This window comes from Aythya ferina (genome assembly GCF_964211825.1).
Source record: "Aythya ferina genome assembly, chromosome: 3".
NCBI lineage: Eukaryota > Metazoa > Chordata > Aves > Anseriformes > Anatidae > Aythya > Aythya ferina.
Window position 1 is genome coordinate 12,877,428 of NC_140298.1, and position 19,489 is coordinate 12,896,916.

Below are 19,489 nucleotides of genomic sequence, written 5' to 3' on the forward strand. Positions count from 1 at the left end.
GTCCATCTCCCCTCACCATGCTGCTAGGGGGGAGCCCAGAATCGGTGCCTCGGGGCCTGGCAGGTGGGGTTTGGAGCTAGCAGCCTTCTGGTTAGCGAATGATCCATGTCAGGCAGGTGGAGCACAGTTTGCTACTGCCAGCAGTGGGAAGCAGAGCACATAAATAACGCAAAGGGTTGAACGGCTGCTTTGTTTGTTACTCCTGGACCTCTGGCTGCTGCCAAGCAGAAATCAACCGTGGTACATCTGATGCTGGGTGGCGTTAGGATGTAGATCTCAATGGAAATGCATTTTTCCTTCAAAGACAGAGCAGCACTATCAGGTGAGCACTATCCTGGCTGAGAGGGGTATTTGAGCGATCCTCTGGGCCTGCAGACTGTGTTATACATTTAGGTTTATTGCTCTGCATAACTGATAGACTCCTGCTGTGATTGCACAGCCTTCAAACCAGGTGCCTGGCAGTAGCCACCTATTTCAAGAGCCATGCAAACGATCTCCTGTCCTGCCTGCCATTCAGCGTGCCTTAATGGAGCTGGCCACAGGAAAGCCTCAATCTATTTCCAGCGCTCGCTTTGGCAGGTTATTGATGTGCAGGTTGTAACACGGTACCGTAGCAATGCCAGAGAAATGATGGCAGTAGTCACAGTACCCTTTCCACGCGCGCATAATCAGCTGCACACTGGTTTCATGTTGCTCTGCTAAGAGCCTGGCAGTGGCTTTTGGGACTCACAGATGGCATCTCCAAACAATTAAATGCCGAAGAATGTCATTGCTGAGAGACTCGTAACAGCAATACGTGGGGACGGCAGAAATGTGCAGCTACCTTCCAAATTGCCAGTCTGTTTACGACCTTTCTTTTGGCTTCATTAGCAATACCACTGTGCAGTTGCACATTAACTGTTATGGATGGCCAGTGCACCTGCTCCTCTCCCTGCCTGACCCTGAGCACAACCAGTAGTTGCAAGGCCCCTGCTGACTGCCTGAGTACCAAAAGTGGCAGAGTAACCGAGCAGAACAAACAGCAATTGCTCTAGATAAGTGTGTTGGTGTGATTTTGTACTGGGAAGAAGCAAAGGTTTCACCTGGGCCACATCACACGACTTTGTTAGATGCAGCACCACCACAACTGCTCTAACTCAGTTGTGCATATCCCTGATAACGTGGACACCTGGGTCACCTCCTCACGTGGATATCCACGGGTCACCTCCTCCGTGAGTCTGAAGCTTATGCCCAACTGAGAAGAAAAGCCAAACACCCAGAAATGCTGAAGAAAACAAGGGATGGTTTAGTGATGGGACTTGGTTGATCAGGTTGATGGTTGGACTTGGTGATCTAAAGGCCTTTCCCAACCTAAATGATTATCTGATTCTACTGTTCTTTTTTTTTTTTTTTTTTTTCCCAGCATGAGGGTCTCCATGCACAGCAGAGGAGGAAATGAAACACCATGCAGACTGCAGGCAGGTGCAGAAGAGCAGCATTTGTGAAGGGAATAGCTGATTTCCCCAGCAAAGGAGTGACCACTGGGGAGATGCTGTGCCACAGTCACTCGTGCTCAGCTGAGGAGAAACATGAGGTTTTGGCAGAAACCCTAAAAACACTCTTGTACTAAAAGGCAGCAGCAATCTGGCAGGTACACCCTCGTGGATACTGCTGATGGCCTTGCTCCAGCCTCTTTAATGACACCTTCCTGAAATGGGATCCTTGATGGTGTCCATCAGCCCCCAAGACGCATAAAAACAAATTGTGGAAGTGCAGGTTTCCATGGAGAAGATATTATGCTTCCTCCTGGCAACCCTTCCCTAGGCAACACTGGGAACTGGTGGCTGTGTGTGCAGAGCAGGGCTGGCTTTGGCCCCTATTAGCGAGGAAGCTGGGAATGGATCCCTTCCACGTGCACCCAAGGAATTCACAGAATTCACAGAAGCTTGTAACTCCTCTACCAGTTTCTGGTAAACAGTTAGCAACTGTTAGCAAGTCACCAGCCTCTCCTCTGCTGAAGCTGACTCAAAGGTTTTTCTGACTCTACCAGGTCTCCACTCTCCATCGGGTTTAAAGATATTTCTTTTTGCACATCTGAAGTTCCTAGCTAGGAGGAGACAAAGCAATGGCATGTCTTTAGTTGGCATTGATGTTGCAATGGGAAAGCATACATTGGGGAATTGCTTTAAACAATAGGGATTTACAGGCAACAAGCCAGGCAAAAAAAAAAAAAAAACACAGTGTTTGTGTTGTCGGTTGTTAAAAATCACTAGTCTTGCTGAAACAAATGAGCCAGATTGAGACTTTGCTATTATTCCAAAACAGGAAAACCCTAATCGAAACCACATCTCCTCTGAAATTTCTGTCTGCTCGAATTAAAGCACGGTATTCATCCTTTGGCGGAGCAGCCAGGCTGCCCTCGAACAGCCTGTTGTCAGCCGGCCTCCCAGTGGCAGCGCTGCTCACATATTAGTGATTAATACTGGTTTAAATTAACATGTTTAACTGCTGCCAAGGCGTTTGGTTGTCACGTGTGGAAAAAAATGGACCAGATTAAGGGTGTGGATGACAGCACGCCCAGATTAGTGCAATTGCTTCCAATTCAGGTGGGTCATCCGATGTGATGGGACTTCACCCTATGCCTAGATAGCAAGGAAATATCTGGTAATAGCACTTGTTTGAGGGCAAAGTGTGTGTTTCGGGGGAATGTGGTGGGACGTGGAGTGATTTAACTTTTTGGAAAGCTTTTTATTGAAATGCGGGGCAGTTTTAGACAGAGGGGAATTAAAATGAATGTAATTAATGCTTTGGAGGGAGGACGTGCAGCCCCCTCACTGGGGCGCCCCCCGCCTCAAAATGGCGCCCGGCCAGGGGCGCGAGCGGGCCGCCCCCGCGGCCCGTCGGGCAACAACATGGCGGCGCCCCGCCCCCGCCCCGTGGCCACGCCCCCTTTTCGTGTGTCCACGCCCCTCTCACGTGACCTCCCCGCGCGGGAGGCAGCCCAGCTCAAAAGGTCGGGCGGCGAATGGTGGGGTCCTTCGGTGAGAGTCTAGCGCGGGGGTGTCCACCGGACGCCTGTCGCACCGTTCGCAGCGAAATCGCTGCGGGGAGGGGCAGGAGGGGCGTTTCAGCGTGCCGTCACCCTGTTTCCACCGACAGCTTTTTCACCGCTCTTCCCTATCTCCTGCCTCACCGGTACTTCCCTCGGCTTCCCAAGCAGGCAACGCGGAGGACGCCTCAGTACGGTGGCCGGCGGCGGGGAGGCAAGATGGCGGCGGCGGTGGTGGCGGCGGCGGGCAGGGCCTGTGCGGGTGGCGCCGTGCGGGCGGCGTGGCGAGGTGCGGGGGGGGGGGGCGGCTCCTTTTCCCCCTGCTTCACCCTCCTGTTATATTTTTCTAGCGCTTTGCAGTCGCTTTCCAAAGCCCAGCGGTGTTATTTTCCTGTCAGGGTGCGCTCAGGAGGAGCGGGCGTGTGATTTCCAGTCAGATCGGGCTGGCTCTGGGGCTCTCCTCCAAAAAATTGTGCTTAAAAAATGGGAAAACGCCTCTGAGGTGTGAGGAAAAAATACTCCGTGACTGAAACCTGCTGACGCGTGGCGCTTCTGGAATGTATAATTAAGTCTAATAGAGGTTTTATGGTTCCCTTTGACCTGCAGAAGGCATATTTCCACGTTAAATTAAAATCCTTTTATTAAAGGCCTTGTTGAGCAGCCAGCACCCTGTGGGGAGGTTTGGAAGAGCCCTGAGGAAAAATGTGTGTGCTGTGGGAAGCTCTAAGGGGAGGAATCACCTCCTGCATTGGAGTCTGCCTTGAGACCCGTCTGATGTTTCTGTCTCCTTTTCTTGCTTTTCCTCCAAAATGCCTTCCCTCCTAACAGTCAGTGTATGCCATCAGTTGTGGGCCCTGCTAATAAGTCTTTGTGAGCTGTCTCGGAAGCCTTTATCCAGCATAACCAGCCTTATGCCCTTAAGTCCTAGGCAAGAATCATAATTAAGTAATTACACACATAAATGCATGTGTGTCCTTCAGGGGAAGGCTGCTAAATAATAAATTTTGCTGGAGCCTGAGGTGAAAAATATTTTCACTGCCCAACCCCAGAGTATCTCTTTAATTACATCTTGCAAGTGGACCAGGAAACTAAAAGGCTGTGACTGCTCTTAAATCATTAGTTAAAGTAATAAGGGTCATTTTAGGTGTGACCCTTGAAGGCTTTGTGCTATCATTACCTTTGTTGTTCCGTGTTTAGTCCAGGCAGACAGCGACCTTCTCCACGTGCTGTGATTTTTAAATGCCTGGCTTTCAGCTTGAGAAATTGTTCTTCACATCCACGTTTTGCCAAGGTAACAGGAGGGGTTTGTTTTTAAAGAGCAATTTGTATTAGTGCAAAGGTTTCATTGTTGCACGGCACTTGAGCACTCGCGAGATGCCAGGAAAAAAAAGTAGTAACAGCTCTGAAGTGTCTTCCCTGCTGTGATTATTTGTGTGAGTGCATCGCTTCTGTGCATGAGTTTCATTTGAGTAAAAAGCAGTAAGCAGGATGGGAAATGGAAAAACCCTAGGCAAGAAAAGAGTTCATTGCCCATTAGAGAATAAATGCCTAGCGCTTGGTATCTTCCAAACTGCAACTGGGAATTTAACCAGGACACACCTCTGTCTCCTTGTGCATCAACTTTTTAAGAATATCTTGGTTATTTCGGTCTAGAGCCTCCTGTGTGCATGCCTGGAACTATACTCGGGCAATTTTTGCAGAGAGTTCTAATTATAGCTGCACAATAAGCATCCTGATGGCTCTTTCTTAAGTTTTGTTGTGGTTCTTTTTCTTACAGTGTGCTTCTCGCTGCTGAGACCAAATTCCTGCAGTGTTTCTTTCTCTGAAGTACAGAACTAAGAATGGTTTTCCACATTTGATTCTCGTGGAAAATAATTATGAGAGTAGAAGGGATTAATAAATTCTTGCCAATTTTCTTTTTTATTAAAAAATGTGAACACTTGCTGAACAGTGCATTCACTAATTAAGCAAAAGCATGGATGTTCAGACTGCTTGCTGTCTTCCAAGGTATTAGGTAATGTAGGAAACAAGTGGCAATCTATGTGAATTTGGGGCACTGTGTTGGGAGAGGTGCTGCATTCTGCACATAAATCTCCTAAAGGTGGTAGGTTAACCAGCACGTAAAGGTTACAAATGAAATTATAATGAAATAGGCATATTAAAATAGTAGACTTGTGTATGACTGAGTGTTTAAAAAAGAACTGTTAGGGTCTAAATGATTGTAGAAATAACTGTTAAACTGTTAGGTTTCCATTTCCACCTGTCCTGGGATGAGTTCTCCTTTTACATCATGTAAGGAAAAATGAAATGGTTTTACTCTGGTTTTATGAGGAAAATTTCCAATGCCAAAAATGCACACACATATACAGAAGATATGCATAGTATAAAATTCTGTGTTTAGCCAGTGGAAGATAACATCTAAGTCAGGCCAGGGTTGTAAATGTGATGTTTCTATCAGGGAAATAAGTATGCAGCGAGGGGTTAATTTTCTATTACTGCAGAGCAGGACTTAAATATAGTAAGCTGGCATCTTTTTCCTGCTCTGTTGACTTATCTTTTGCTGGTGGCAAGACATCAGCCCTGCGTTTGTGACCTGTCTTGCTTTTACAGGCAGTTCAGTTTTGAATAGCTTATGGTAAGAAACACTTTAGATTTTTAAAGAAAAATCCCATCACAGGCGTTTGGAGGATATATGAAGAGGATATGATGCATTAACTGTGCATGCTTGCGTAGCACAGCATGCTTTGATTGAGATGTGACATTTCCAACCGTTTACCTTCCATAAATATATTTATTTGCTCGGCTTTCAAAGCATCTATTCCCTTGGTAGCAGTATGTGCAGAGAAAAGTTGGGGGGGTACTTTATTAAATACAGGTACTTGGGGTTTCAGGCTTTTCATGGTTGGTGGGTGAGGTTATTTTTCTTTTTCGGAGGGTACAGGGGGATCCATCTTCATCCTCCTCCTTTTGTCCTGCTGCATTTTGGAGACCAAAGCAGTCACATGTCTGGAATATTGTCAGTGAAGCCCCTGGGTTTTGTTAGACATGGGAATTTAATTTCCAGCTCAGAGCTGATATTCTTGTACTGCCAGCCTTAAAAGTATAAATTTAAAACTTATGTCACTTTAATGTTTTCTTTAAGGATTCAATCTCTTTTAATGGGAGCTCTGTCATTGGTCTCAGACAAACAAGGTCTCACCCTGTGCTTTAACAACTTGTTACAAATTGTATGTCTTAAAACCACTTTGAATCACCAGACTTGTTGAGATTGCTTGGTGACCATTTTTCTGTAAAACTGGTGTTTATTTGACTTCATTTTTTGGCATTTGACTTTTCTTCTGTGCCCGAGTTCTGACAGAACTCTTTTCTGCAGCAGTTCATCTGATTTCACTGCCTAGTGATTCATTTTGTGTTGATCCTATTGCTTCTGTATAGACTTTTTCACATTGCCATCCTAATTTTGGAAGGAGGTGGTACTGAGTATGTGGAACTTTGCTAATGAATGTAGGAGTGAAAAGGAAAACCAAAAACCACTCCCCCAAATTGCATTACAAAGACTTTTGATAACGACGTAAACTGTCAAATACTCTTATGTTTTATTTTCTGAATGAATGCATGGTTTCGTAGGCTTTAAAATATGATTTTATCACTGTTTCTGATGATATTCTGAATAGTGACCATTTGCTTATCTTGTATTAACTACTAATAAAACCCCAGCAGAGAACTGAGTCAGTCTGATGAATGGTGTAAAAGGAGTGTTCAGAGATGGCAGAGCAGTGAACCTAAATTAATTCGCTGCATCATTCATTGGTAAAAGATGCAGAAAATATCCATATGGTACCCCTTGGCATGTTGATGAGAGTTAGGATTTTTCTGAAGTTAAAATAACCGTGGAAGAGGTTATGGGACAAATCTAGAGGGTGACAGTTACCAGAACCAGAAACTGTTCACAAAAGAATTCTAGGAGACCTCAAGGACAAAAAATAAATAAATAAATAAATTCTGGTAAGGTATGTACCCCACCTTTGAAACTGCTTTGGTACCTGGAAAATTAAAGGTGGTACACGTGGCATAAAGGTGCATTACAATGCATGTTGCATTGAACTAATGTCCTCTGGAAAGGAAAAGAGCTTGCATGATAGGCTAGCTGTGCAACACCCAAATCCAGAGGTTATCAGGAAAGGTGCTTCTGGAGGTACATTTCCCTTTTGGGACCCCAGAGGAAGTCAGGTCGGTGTGATAACAGAATAGTTGAGGCTGGAAGCCTCTGAAAATCGTCCAGTCCAGCCCCCTGCTCAGTGCAGATTGTCCAGGGTCATTTGCAGTTCAGAATGAAAAAGTGCTTTCTTATGTTCAGGTAGAATTTGGAGGTTTAAACTTCCCCCCATTGCCTCTTGTCTCGTTACTGAGCACTGCTGAGAAGAGTCTGGCTCTGTCTTTTTTACACAGAAGGTGTATTCTCACTCTGTCAGTAATATGTTAGAAACCTTCTAGCTTTCTTCTCTTTGTGACATTTCCTATTGCAATGTTCCCCCCCACCCCTGTCTGCAACTAGCTTTGTGCTTCAAGACAGTAGGTTCATGTCTGATGCCCTTTAGAAAAATGAGTAAATGTTACTAGGTTCCTTTTTTTGGTGTTTTGTTTTTGGGTTGGGTTTGTTTTGTTTTGTTTTGTTTTTTGCTTTTGTGTTTTTTTTCAAGTTTGTTTTGAGGTGTTTTTTGGGTTTTGTATACATGAAGGAACCAGTGTTTTCAGAATGAAAATGTCCTGTATCTAATCACCTTTCTGTCTCCATCCTCAGGGTTTGCTTCTGTGCCAGTGAAAGGGAGTTGCTGTTCCTATTCCAGCCTGGCATGGGCTCTCCAGGTGCAATGTTCCATCTCTACCCCCCGGAATGTCATGGTACAGCAATGCAGACAAAGCAGTTTCTTCAATATGTGTAAGTCCCGAGTTGGTTTAAAATTGTAATCTGTACTAAAAAAAGGAAAGGAAAGCTTGCTTCTATTTTTTGGTAACTTTTTTCTAGTTATAACCATCACCTTATGAGATACCTAACAACAGTTGTTGATAGAATTGTGTGCACAAGGGCAGTTTATTCTAATGGGAAGCAAGAATTTGATTTATGTAGCAGCGAATCCATCCAAAACATTTAATTGGATGGGAAGGGGGAAACACCTTCCCCTCTGTTTCCTAGTTCTTTATTGACAATATAAATTGTGTGTTTATTTTCCAAATGTTTTTGAGCCATAAGCAAGATGCTCTATTCAAGCTGTGCTGTCTCAAAAATGAAATAATTAAAATGCAATAAAACGCTAAACAAAAACTGTTGATAATGTCCTGCTAATTGTCAGACCAGCTGCAGCATTATCCCTCCATCCTGAAAGGAATTACACACATGCTTAACATAATTGAGAAATGATGGCTGTTGAAGTCCCTGCTTGGGACTGAGAACTGAGATAGCTGAGGCATCATCCCACCTGTTTTATGGTTCCTTAGCTGTGGTGTTTTCCCATGGAGGAAAAGAAGGAATAGTAAGAACATAATCTCTGGAGTAGATAACTGGAGCAGTTTGACAGTCAAAGCTCTTAGACTTTTAATAATCTATAGACTACAAAAGATCTGTTTAAAAACAATCACGCTTTCACAACTGACAGTCTTTACCACAATAATGTTGAAAAGAACAGGAAAAGTTAACCTTTCTTTGTATTTTATATATAAAGGGGGGTTAAAGTAAGCATGCTGTCTGTTCCTCTTCTCAGGTTAATTTTGACTGTTGTCTGATTTCAAACAAATGACAGAGAGGGCTCAAAAGGCCTGCAAAGGGCTGCAGCATGATCTGCATGGGGAAGGCTTTCTAAGGATGCCAACTGCAGGAAAAATTAAGACTTTTTCCTTAGCTGCCAGTCACAAGACCGAGACTATGTAAAAAAGATAAGCATTGTTGTGTTTTTTTTGTTTTTTTTTTTTTTTTACTTTAAATTAAAAATAAAGCATTGCAATCGTTTCACAGTGATTACTCTTTGTAGTTTAGATATTGCCTTAATTTATGCTTATGTTCATAACATCTAGGTGAGCTGTGTTTTAATGAGAATTTTGCCAGCTGTCTTTTTAGATGGCTTAATTAAAAGTATTTGTTGTAATGACATCCCTCTTGTTTGACTCAATAAAACTGTAAACAAGTTATATTTGAGCAAGCTACATAAAACTACTGGCTTATTTAATAAGATGTAAGAACTTAAGCGTACTTCTTACATGTATTCAGCAGAGACAGAAGTCAGTCTGAGTTTTTTGTTTGTTTCCAAGGACCAAACTCTGGAAAAAAATTATATTATGCTATCCTTTTGCCGTTGTGTGCTCCCTTACTTTGTAGGCTGTTTTGTTAAAAAGGCAGGTTACCAAAGTGGGTTGAACATAAAGTAGTTAAGAACATTTTTATGCTTTCTCAAAGCAATCAAGAAGGCTGGATAAATAAGAGATCCCCTAGGAACCTGGAGATTAGAGTAATTGCTTTTTCTTGTCCAATTCATCATGCAGTTCACTTGGAAATGTAAAATTTTATACTATTGATCCCGACTATGAGCCAAATCTGCAGAGTCCCCTACTAATATGGTAGTGATAAATGGAGTATGCAATGCTAATCTTTCAATTATGATCACTCTCAAACTTTCATTGCTCTTTTTCTGCTCAGAGGAACGCACTGAAAAGATAAGCCACTGAGTTAAAACAGCAGCAAAGTTTTTGTGCAATTCATTTCCTCTATTTCTGAATGCAGATGCAAGTTGTGAGGCCTATTGTGTTGTCCCTCGATCCCTACTGGGCTTAGGACATGCCACCAACCTGTTCTATTCTGTACAATGTTTCCTGAAACACTTCAGGAAACTGGGCAGAGAAGAGCCTGGGGGTCTTGGTGGACGCCCAGCTGAACGTGAGCCAGCAGTGTGCTCTGACCACTAAAAAAGGCTAGTTGTGTCCGTGCTGTGTTAAAAATGCTGCTTTATTGGGATAATAAAGTGGTGGCATGAACTGCCCTGAGAAATGGTGGAATCCCCATCCCTGGAGATCTTCAGAAGCTGTCGGGACGTGATCCTGGCCAAGTGGATCTAGGCAGCCCTTCCTGGGCAGGGAGCTGGGGCTGGGTGAGCTCCAGAGGTGCCTTCCAAGCTCAAGCATCCCGTGATGCTGGGGCCAGCTGTGATCATTGCAAAGCTCTGACTCAACACTGAGCGTGTCGAGGGGCTGGGAAGCTCTGGGACTTTGCTGAACTGAGGGGCTGACGATAACGGGGGCTCAGTTGGTCTTGTTTATAGGAAATTTTGGGCCAAGACTAGTTTCATCTTGGTGGTGCAAGTGATGAGACAGTAAAAGGAAAATGACTTTTCCTTGTCAGGTACAGAGTCCTTTGAAAAGCTGCCCTTTGACTGAAAAGGTTGGTCTTGTTTTTCCTGGCTGGTAATATTTGGAGGAAGGCTGCTGGTTTCAGAACAGCTCTTCTTGCCGAGTTGTTTTCCCTGCCTTTTTTCCATATTAAGTAAATAGCTTAATAGTTGGAGTTGAATAGTTAAACGCAATAAAATTTTCAAAATTCAAATGAAGTACAATATTAACAGTATAAATCACATTATGGCACTCATATCCCTTAGCAGTGCAGTTGTTTCGGAAGTGTGGTAACATTAAAAATGCAGATACGATCGTTATATGTGAAACATAATTGTCAAGTGAAATGTCAAATGACAGTCCTGTGACAGAGGAAAGTGGCAGTACTTCGTCTTGTTAGCGAAGGTTTACTCCTCTTCCATCATATTCCTGAGGTATTAACATGTTCACAGGGTCACCTGTACCTTCCACTTGATCTTCACAAATAGTTTAACTCATTTAAATGGGAAGAATTGCAATTATCCCAGGCAGTCTGTGATCCTGTCCCATCACTACACCACGTCCTTCAGAGCCGCATCCACACATCTCCTGAACACCTCCAGGGATGGGGACTCCAGCACTGTCCTTGACCACCCCTTCCACAAAGACATTCTCCCTGTTGCCCCATCTAAACCTCCATGACACAGCTTGAGGCTGTTAAATTCCACCAGTCCAGGCTTTCTGGGCAGATGCTCCAGCTTGTAGCTGTTGAGAAACATTGATGCTGTAAGTTTCAGATCCCAAAAAACATGGGATAAATCCCTTTTTAATTTAAGAGCCACAGAACTGGGTGAAATATATAGGCTGTCATTCCTGAAGGCAGCAGAAGCACACAGGTGTCATGAATACTGAAACCATTTGACCTGAATTGTGCAAACCTTTTGGCTCTAACAGCAGGGGAAACTTCCTCAACATCCATTGTGTAGCCGAGTGGCTATGAGACTAAAGAACTTGTGTTGGAAATGGTGATTATATCAGAATTGTGCTTTCCCACTCACGGCATTAATTCCATTAGTTACCGTTGGGAACAAATAAAAAGAAGTGCTTAATTTCTCTGTTGCTAGGTGATCTTTCCTCATAAATTAGAATACAGAGTAAGGAACATGACAATCCTTTGGAGCTCATAGAACTAGACGGTAATAATGAAGGGGGAGTCATTTAGCCCAACAATACACAATCACAGCCCAACGTGCCTTGTCTCCAGGTGCTCTGCTTACTGCAGGCAATTGCACTCGGTATAAATCTCGGTGTTCTTTATTGTAAACGTCGGTTCTTTAAAGCCTATTTTTTAATTACAGTTGATATTAAATTCTCCCAGTCCTGTGTGAGTTGTCTGGATTAAGTTGTTCATTTTTCTGCCTTGCCTGATTTCAATCAAAGTGGGGGGAAAAAAAAAGATCTTTTCAATTTCTAAAGATTTCTTTCTTTAAATACAACACTCCAGATAAACAATTGAGTTGCCGCTTGTCACCATTATTTTATTTATGAAGAGGATGCTTGTGTGTGTATGTGGAAGAACAGTTGGTTAATTTTAATTAAAAAAGGGGGAGGGAGATATTAAATGCCTTACAGCTAAATGTACTGGTGGGGGTGAATTCTAACTGGTTTTGATTTCTTGCTGTAACTTCTGGGAAACCTCCAGAGGTTTCCTTGCCCTACCATAACGCAGCATGCAGTATTTCCAGTTACTGGGAAGTTACCAAAGCTTTTCTGCGTGCAGGATGGGATCAGGCAGGCAGTGAAGATGTTGATGTGGCCACGTGTGGGCAGGCAGTTGTAATTTGGAGCAAGGGCAGATCTCATCTGGGGTGAACACACATTTCAGAAATGGCTTTAGAATCTCATGTTTTATAAATAAGCCATCCAGTATTAGTATGTGATTATTCCATGTTTCTCTCATAAATCTATCTGTATTATCTGTACGATGTTCTCTTTTGAATTAGTAAACGAGTTGAATTGTTTCTGTAAGCATCTTTAAACAGGCTGATGAGATTTCTATGTCTAAATGAGGAAAATGCTCTATTAGAAACCTACCTCGCCAGGGGTAAGTGATGGTATGGGCTCCGTTGGCAGGTTTTGAATAGTAGTTGAGTTCAATTTAAGATTACGAAGGGATATGAAATCAGACTCTATCTTTCTTTGAGATGCTTCTCCTCTGTTGTTCCAGAGTGATGCATTTCATGTAATTGGGAGACTGTCTGCAGCCACGAGAAGTGGTGTGCTTGGAAGTAAAAGTTAATGTGAGCAAGCAGAAGTGGCATCTAAGTTGTTTGCTTCGTGTTCAGCTGCTGAAATGAGTTGTAGGTTTTGCTCTTAGGAGAGGTGGTCTGTGTATGTTCTTGCCTAGCACTTTGGTATCAACTGTTTTGTAGCTCTGTTTATTATTAAGCACTCTTTGTAAGCCTGTAGAGAGAAGGTAAGGCATTGTAAGGCCCAGATTTAAATATGTAGTTGAGCGCTCCTTTTCCTGACCTCAGTGATTTAGATTGCAGTTCATTACCAAATCCTACATGGTTAGAGCAGCTCATGTAGCCTGCTGTGTGCCAGCCTCATTCCTTTCTCTCTCTAGTAGAGAGAGTGAGAGTTATATTTATTTTATTGTTGTTCTTAGGTAATTCTTTGAATAATTGTAAATGTTTCAGTACCTCGGTTTATGTTTTTTGTTGCCCATATGCTGCTTTGTTTCCTAATAAAACCATGTATAACCAGAACTATTCTGAAGGTTTTGGCTAATTATGCAGACAAAATTGAAGCAATATATACCTCTGATACAAGGAGGGAAGAAAACTAATGGAAGATGGTTCAAACCACGTATATGTTTGAGATTGAAAATCATCTTGGATTTCTCAGGCTTTGTATCTAGTTAAAGCTGCAGAACAGAGGCTCAGAAATTAGAGGCACCTACTGTTCTCAAGGTTACTGTGTCTAGCAGCAGAAAAAGTACTTGAGAATTCCTGGTGGAGAACTTCTCACCTGGCAGTCTACAGCACACTGCAAGAGAGCATCCTTCTTGCTCAGGAGCTGCAGCACTGGGATCTGTGCTCTCTTAAGCCATCTTTGCTGTGGTGAGTGATCCTTCAATGTCTTGGTTGCTGCGAGCAACTATGTGTTGAGCTGCAGAATATTTACAAGAGATGCACAGTTCGTACACTGCTCATGAAAATATTAATTATCAGAAAGACACAAGTGTTGCTTTTGCTTTTATTTTTTTTGAGGACTCTGTCCCTGGCCACTGTGGAAACAAGCTGAATGTGCAGAGTGTTTGTCTGTGTTCTCTGATTTCTTTAGATAACTTTTTTTTCCTGAATTGGCATGTTTGTCTTGCTCTTCAGTAATTGATTCAGAGCATCTCATGGTTGTGTAGTAGCCATGAAATTATTACAAAAAAAAAAAAGCATGAAAGCTGAGGCACAGAATCCAATCTACCAAACAATACACAGACCTCTTACTGGGACGTTTTGTAGGCTGACATGATTCAGAAACTGACTCCTACAATATTTTTAATTCTAAATTTTAGTTATTTTACCATAATGGAAATGTGCATAACTTCCACGGGCACTGTCATAGTGATTGATTTTTTTTCTGAGGTGCTAAATTGTACAGTTAAGTGGCAGTCTGCTTTCTCCATTCTCATCCCATGTCAGATAACACCTAACGACCAGCTCGAGGGCGCGCCCTTTGCTCACTTTTCATACCTGTGCAATGTTTGGTCTTTTCTTAATCAGTCTTCAGAGTTTCAAGTTGCAGTGAGATGAAAGAAATCTGTTTTTTCTTTTAGGAGCTCAAGGAGGAAAGAAAGGAACTGAATGAGCACGCAGGGATGGTTCTTCAGAAAACCCTCACAACTTTCAATGATTTACGGCGTGGAATTTGTTGTGTTTATAGCTCTGGGTGGCTTTTTCTTCTGTGAGTTTGTTCAGCTGCTTTAGCTGCTTGTAAATGATCCAACAATAGCACGTTCTCTCTTGGGGAGATGGAGACGCATGTGTTCATTAGAGAAGACAAGGTCAAGGAAATGCTCTCTGCACTCAAGTACAGTGAGGTTTTGTGATGCTTTGGCTCCTAGAGGAGTTGATAAGCCTTTGACCTTCCTCCAAGAAAAACTGCCTACTTGCGGTCATTAAGCAGCTGAGTCTAGACTATGTAATTTATCTTGCAACTTGTAATAGAATATGTAAGCATTCCCCTTGGAGATGCTTTTTCATATTTCATCAGTGCGGAGTATTTTTCTTCCAGATTCTGGTTTGGTTTGGTTTTGTTTGTTTTTTGGGAAAGGGGAGTGTTTGACATACCATGCCATTTTAGAATCCACCTGCCACCAAAAGTTTTTATTCCCAGTTTAAGTCTGGAAGCGAACATTAGAGATTGGAAAGACCTTAAAAAGTTCCTGAAGGTAGTACGAATACATAGATGTAGTGGCACTAGCGGGAAGCAGTGCAGTGAAACAAGCAAGTTTATTATAACATCCTTTTTTTTTTTTTTTTTTTTACTATGTCATTAATATTAATGTCTTTGGATCTGTGGTGGTGTTCTGCCGCAATGCTATTTGTCAGGGAAAAAAATTAAGCTAAAGTTGCTTGTATAAGTGGAAGAAGTGAGCCTATTTAGCCGTTTCGCTAAGTTAATCCTTTCTTCCAATTTTATTCCCTTCTATTTTCCAGTTTACTGCTATTTGTCATTCTATTTTTGTAGTTCATATTTTAAGCAAGCTGGGAACTCTCTCATCTTCCAAGAGGCAAAGAAATCTACTTTTAATCTCAGTTTATCAGGGTCATGGATTTTGTTATTTTTTTTAATATGGTTTCCAGCAAGCTGTTTTGGCAATCCGTGTGAGTTACTGAGGTGTGATCTAATATACATCTTCCTCTGAAGTAAGAAGTAGGCTGTCTGGTTTCTGAAATTGGGGGATAGTATAAAAAGGCACAAAACAAAATCCTTTTCAAAATATTACACCTCTTATGTAGATGAAGCAAAAGAGAGTGGCATCTTTAAAGCTTACTATTGGCGATTGTTGGCGATCAGCTTGCATAAAGCATGCTCTCAGCAAAATTTAATAGTGGATCTCTTTCTTAGCCATAAAATGTAAGTGTGTGATGTGTAAGACTTTATTTTGGCTTGGAGTTATGTGCTTTTCAGTAACTGCCTAGAAACGTGTGGTGGGTTTCGTGACTGGGGCTATTTTAGTGGTAGAGGAGCACCTGCGGCTTCCCATCTTACCGAGCCGCTGCAGAAACAAAATAAAAGTGAGACCTCGAATCATTTGGAGACAGCACACCTGCTGTGCTGGCTTCATCTCAGAGCTTCTCTGCAAATGTAAAAAGCACTACAGCGATCCTCATTTCTGTCAGGGGTTTTTTTCTCCACTGCAAGAGCTTTTTCCTGCCTTATCTACGTATGTGCTCTCCGGTCATCCTGGTGCTGTGCTGCCAAGTCACATCAGGGTTTTCTTCGTTGCTGTGCTGTCTGTCGCAGGCGGAAGTCTGTAAGATTACAGTGGTGGGGACATGGCTTATCCCTTCCCTATTCCATTCTCATCACTTGGTCTTAAAGTCATTCTGATATCTGCCATCTTCTAAAGAGCTCTCAGCTCTGCAGCCTGCAGGCTTCCCATGCGTTTCATTAAATACAGCTGCTTTCCCAACGCATGATGATACTGTTAGAGGTCGATTAAATGAACTGCACTCTGGTACCGAGTGTGACGTTTTCCTCTTGTTCTGATGTTATCAGATTATGTGCAGTGCTTGAGGCCAAAACTAGGCTCTGTTTGACCTCATCATGCTGGATCTGTTGGCACAGACTGCTCCCCTTTGGTACAGCGCAGTCTCCTCGCCCTGTGACTTCTGCTACTTTCTCTGTATGGGGATTAAGCAATGTTACTTAGAGTACAGTTCAAAAGCTGTTTGTTTTTTTTTCTTTTTTTTTACTTTTTTGAGTGCCTTACCAGCTCAGGAGCTCCCCGTTCCAGCCCCTCTGCAGCCTCCTTGGAAGCTGTGTGACCCTCCATGAAGCCACCCAAAGTGAAGACTGGGGAACTGCTCCAATTTAGAAATAACCCAGCAGAGAAACACATGAAAACCTTTATATTAATCTCATGTTTCCAGGCTACCAGGATTATTAAAAAAAAAAAAAAAATGAATTTGCTAGTTATACAATGTTTTCTGAGTAAACTAAGCAGCTTAACGTGATCCATCATCAACCTTCCAGTTCATGCCACAGTCTCATAGTCTGCTTTAAGATCTTGAAAAGCCACATCATACATCTCCTTCTTGCCACCAGCCTTTGTCTATATCGAACTGTTATTCAGTGTATTTTAGGGTAGTGTTTGCTACTTGTAGAGAATGTAGGATCTGTCACAGCTTGTCTTTTAGTAAGTGATGTTTGCTGAGTGCTGTGCAGCTGAAGGTTTCTTCAGGTGGTGTTTTGGTCCTGCTCAGCAGTCAAACTAAACGTTACTATATTTTTTTACCATGAACTTGGGGTTCACTGGAACGTCTGGAAAAGAAAATGTAATTTTCGAGAAATATTTTTCAGAGGGACTAGAATCTGCCTGAGAGAAAACACAGATTTTGCTTCATAGTTTGTAAGTGTGATGAATGTTGTAGTTAGGTGCAGTCTCAGGGCATTTTCACTTCTCTAGCCCGGCATGAAGTCTGCGGTGCTTGTTTTAGCTGTGAATGAAGGCTCTTGTGCTACTCTTACGATATGTGGCTGGGGTATGTCATGACTTTTTATGCTGTTCTGTTCTTTCCCACGTGGAGAGCGTAGTATTTGGTAGCGTCTTGGACTTGCAGTGTTTTGGTTTTGTCCCTCACCTTGGTGTCAATGTGGCAGAGCTTCCCCAGTTCGTTATCAAACACACTATTCCTTAGCCACGCTCTTGTACGTTGGGTGAAACATCAGAGAATGGCTGGCCCAAACATCTGAAGGCAGTGGGTGTCCTGTATGGTTGTGGAATGAGGAGACCAACCAAGGCTGAAGGGTTCTGCAGTGAGGATGCACAGAGTGCCTCGCATCCCTTCGTCCGCCCGGCTCTTCCATCAGCAATCAGGACCTTGTGTTTTATGAGAGCATCAGCAGATCTGTGCTGCTGATTAATTTCTTGTCTTTTGTGGCTTTTTAAAGCAGGTTAAGGTATTTTTAAAAGTGACCGATGTTGAGTCTCATCAATATTTGTCTTTGGTTAAGTGCTTGTAGGTATTGCTGATCTGAGTTAGTAATGAATGGTTGTCTTTTATTGACCTGGGAATTAATACCTTAGTGGTTAAAAATGCTTGCCCTTAAATTGATTCTGAAAATCCTTTTAAAACCGATTCACCTAGCTCTGAGCGTATCTGATTGCAGTCACCAGGGGTAGAGGCACGTCTCTGCAGCAGATACATGTGCATGTAGTACGAAATTCATTTCTTAGCAAGGCAGTAATCCCACAGTTTAAATCCCAGCAAAAATCAAAGTAGGGTTAACATTTCAAGGTAGTTTTTTTTTGTTCAGCTTCCATTTCCAATATAAGATGTACTTGTATATTACTTATGAAAGCTTTCTCATTTCAGTGACAGCTGATGAGCTCTGGAAAGGAGCTTTGGCAGAGACTGGTGTGGGAGTAAAGAAAGCAAGAGGGAAGAGAAGGAAGAAGAAGCTAAGAAAGAATCTCAATAGAGGCCAGGAGATCGGAGAAGGTAGATTCACAAATGAAGCGCTGAAGAAATGTCTTGGCCTCTCCTTGTGTAATGTTTTTTGATTTACTAAATCAATAAATTGCTGTTAACTTACGCGGCATCAGAACAGCTTGATATATTTTTCTAAAAAAAAAAAAAAAAATAATCCTGATATGGTTAATTAATGCTATTTTTTGTTTTTGAATACAAATTCTGTGTCACAGAAAACTCTTGAAAAAAATGAGAACCTCTCATCTTATTGCATTTTTACAGTGTTCGTTATTACTGTACTTGTTTGGCATAAAACTTTTTTTCCCTGTTATTTTCAAGGACGTTCTGGTTTCCTCTGGCCTGGCCTTAATGCTCCTATAATACAAAGTGGGATGGTACAGACAGTTTCCCAACGAAAAAAAGAAGAACGAGAGAGAATTCAGTCTGAAATTCTTCAGCAGAGAGACACATGGGAGAAGAGAAGAAAAATAAAAGTTAAGAGAGAGGGAGGATGGAGTGGAAAGTGTTGGGGAGGTGTCATTCTGGATCCTCCTGACCCAGGTCCTAATGGAGGTAAGAAAAAAACCTGAATATCTTTCTTAGTTCTTACCCAGCCTTTTGTGAGAAGGGGCTGGGAAAAAGCCAGATCCAGAATTTTCCTGTGATTGAAAATCTATTTTATAACTTCTCTTACGTGCTTTTTAGTCTGCACATATGCCAGTGCGTGAATTAAGGCAGCTCAATCAAAGAACAAGTATTTACACAAGTGAAACGTGTTAAATCACTGCTTTATTTAATATAGCTGTTAGTTTATGATTTTTATGTTATAGACTACCTGAAGTTACACTGTTATAGAGTACTGCATTATGTTAAAGACTGTTATAGGAGTCTGAAAGAATGGAAATATCTTTTGTGTTCAATGTCAGTTTTCTTAAGTACAAAATGCAGCTGTGCTTTTCTATAGTTTCTTAAAGGATCCTGTGATACCTCACCTTCAATCAACCTTTTTTTTCCTACTCAAATAGAGGAATAAGGCTTAAGATGTTGTGGTTTGAATGTAGCTATTAGAAGTTCTTTCCTTATGTGTTGTTGAGTTAAATATCATAGTGAAACTAGAGGTCATATATGCAAAGTGGACAGGAAGTTTTTTTACAGTGCTGTTCATTAAACCACTAAAAAAATTTTGTTAGTTTTAACAATTAAAAACCTAACCCCCTTCAACTAATTACATATAAAAATAAGCAGCTACTCATATTCAGCTGAGTTTCCCTTGCGAAGCATTTCATGATGCTTCTGTATTTATTGCTATTCTTCTTCAGACTTTTATAGTCAGATGAGGTGAATATAACAGTTAATGTTTTTTAGCACTTGTTTCAAGCTTATTGCAGACTCCAGTCATTCTAAA

At 42.0% G+C, this 19,489-nt stretch overlaps 1 protein-coding gene across 5 annotated transcripts in view; it reads left to right on the forward strand.

Annotated features, from left to right (window-relative positions):
• Positions 1-2,977: 2,977 nt before the first annotated feature.
• The window catches only part of MRPS5 (mitochondrial ribosomal protein S5), a 44,327-nt gene continuing 27,815 nt past the window's right edge, over positions 2,978-19,489 (forward strand). Inside the window, exons 1-4 of one of the 5 annotated variants that reach the window (XM_084515511.1) lie at positions 2,978-3,219; positions 7,830-7,967; positions 17,989-18,114; positions 18,424-18,657. In XM_084515511.1, coding sequence (XP_084371637.1) covers positions 7,928-7,967; positions 17,989-18,114; positions 18,424-18,657 — 400 coding nt within the window. In that variant the 5' untranslated portion in view covers positions 2,978-3,219; positions 7,830-7,927. Of the gene's footprint in view, positions 3,318-4,056; positions 4,320-7,829; positions 7,968-17,988; positions 18,115-18,423; positions 18,658-19,489 lie in introns of those variants that run through there. The other 4 variants (XM_084515509.1, XM_084515508.1, XM_084515512.1 and 1 more) reach the window with 4 other exon arrangements.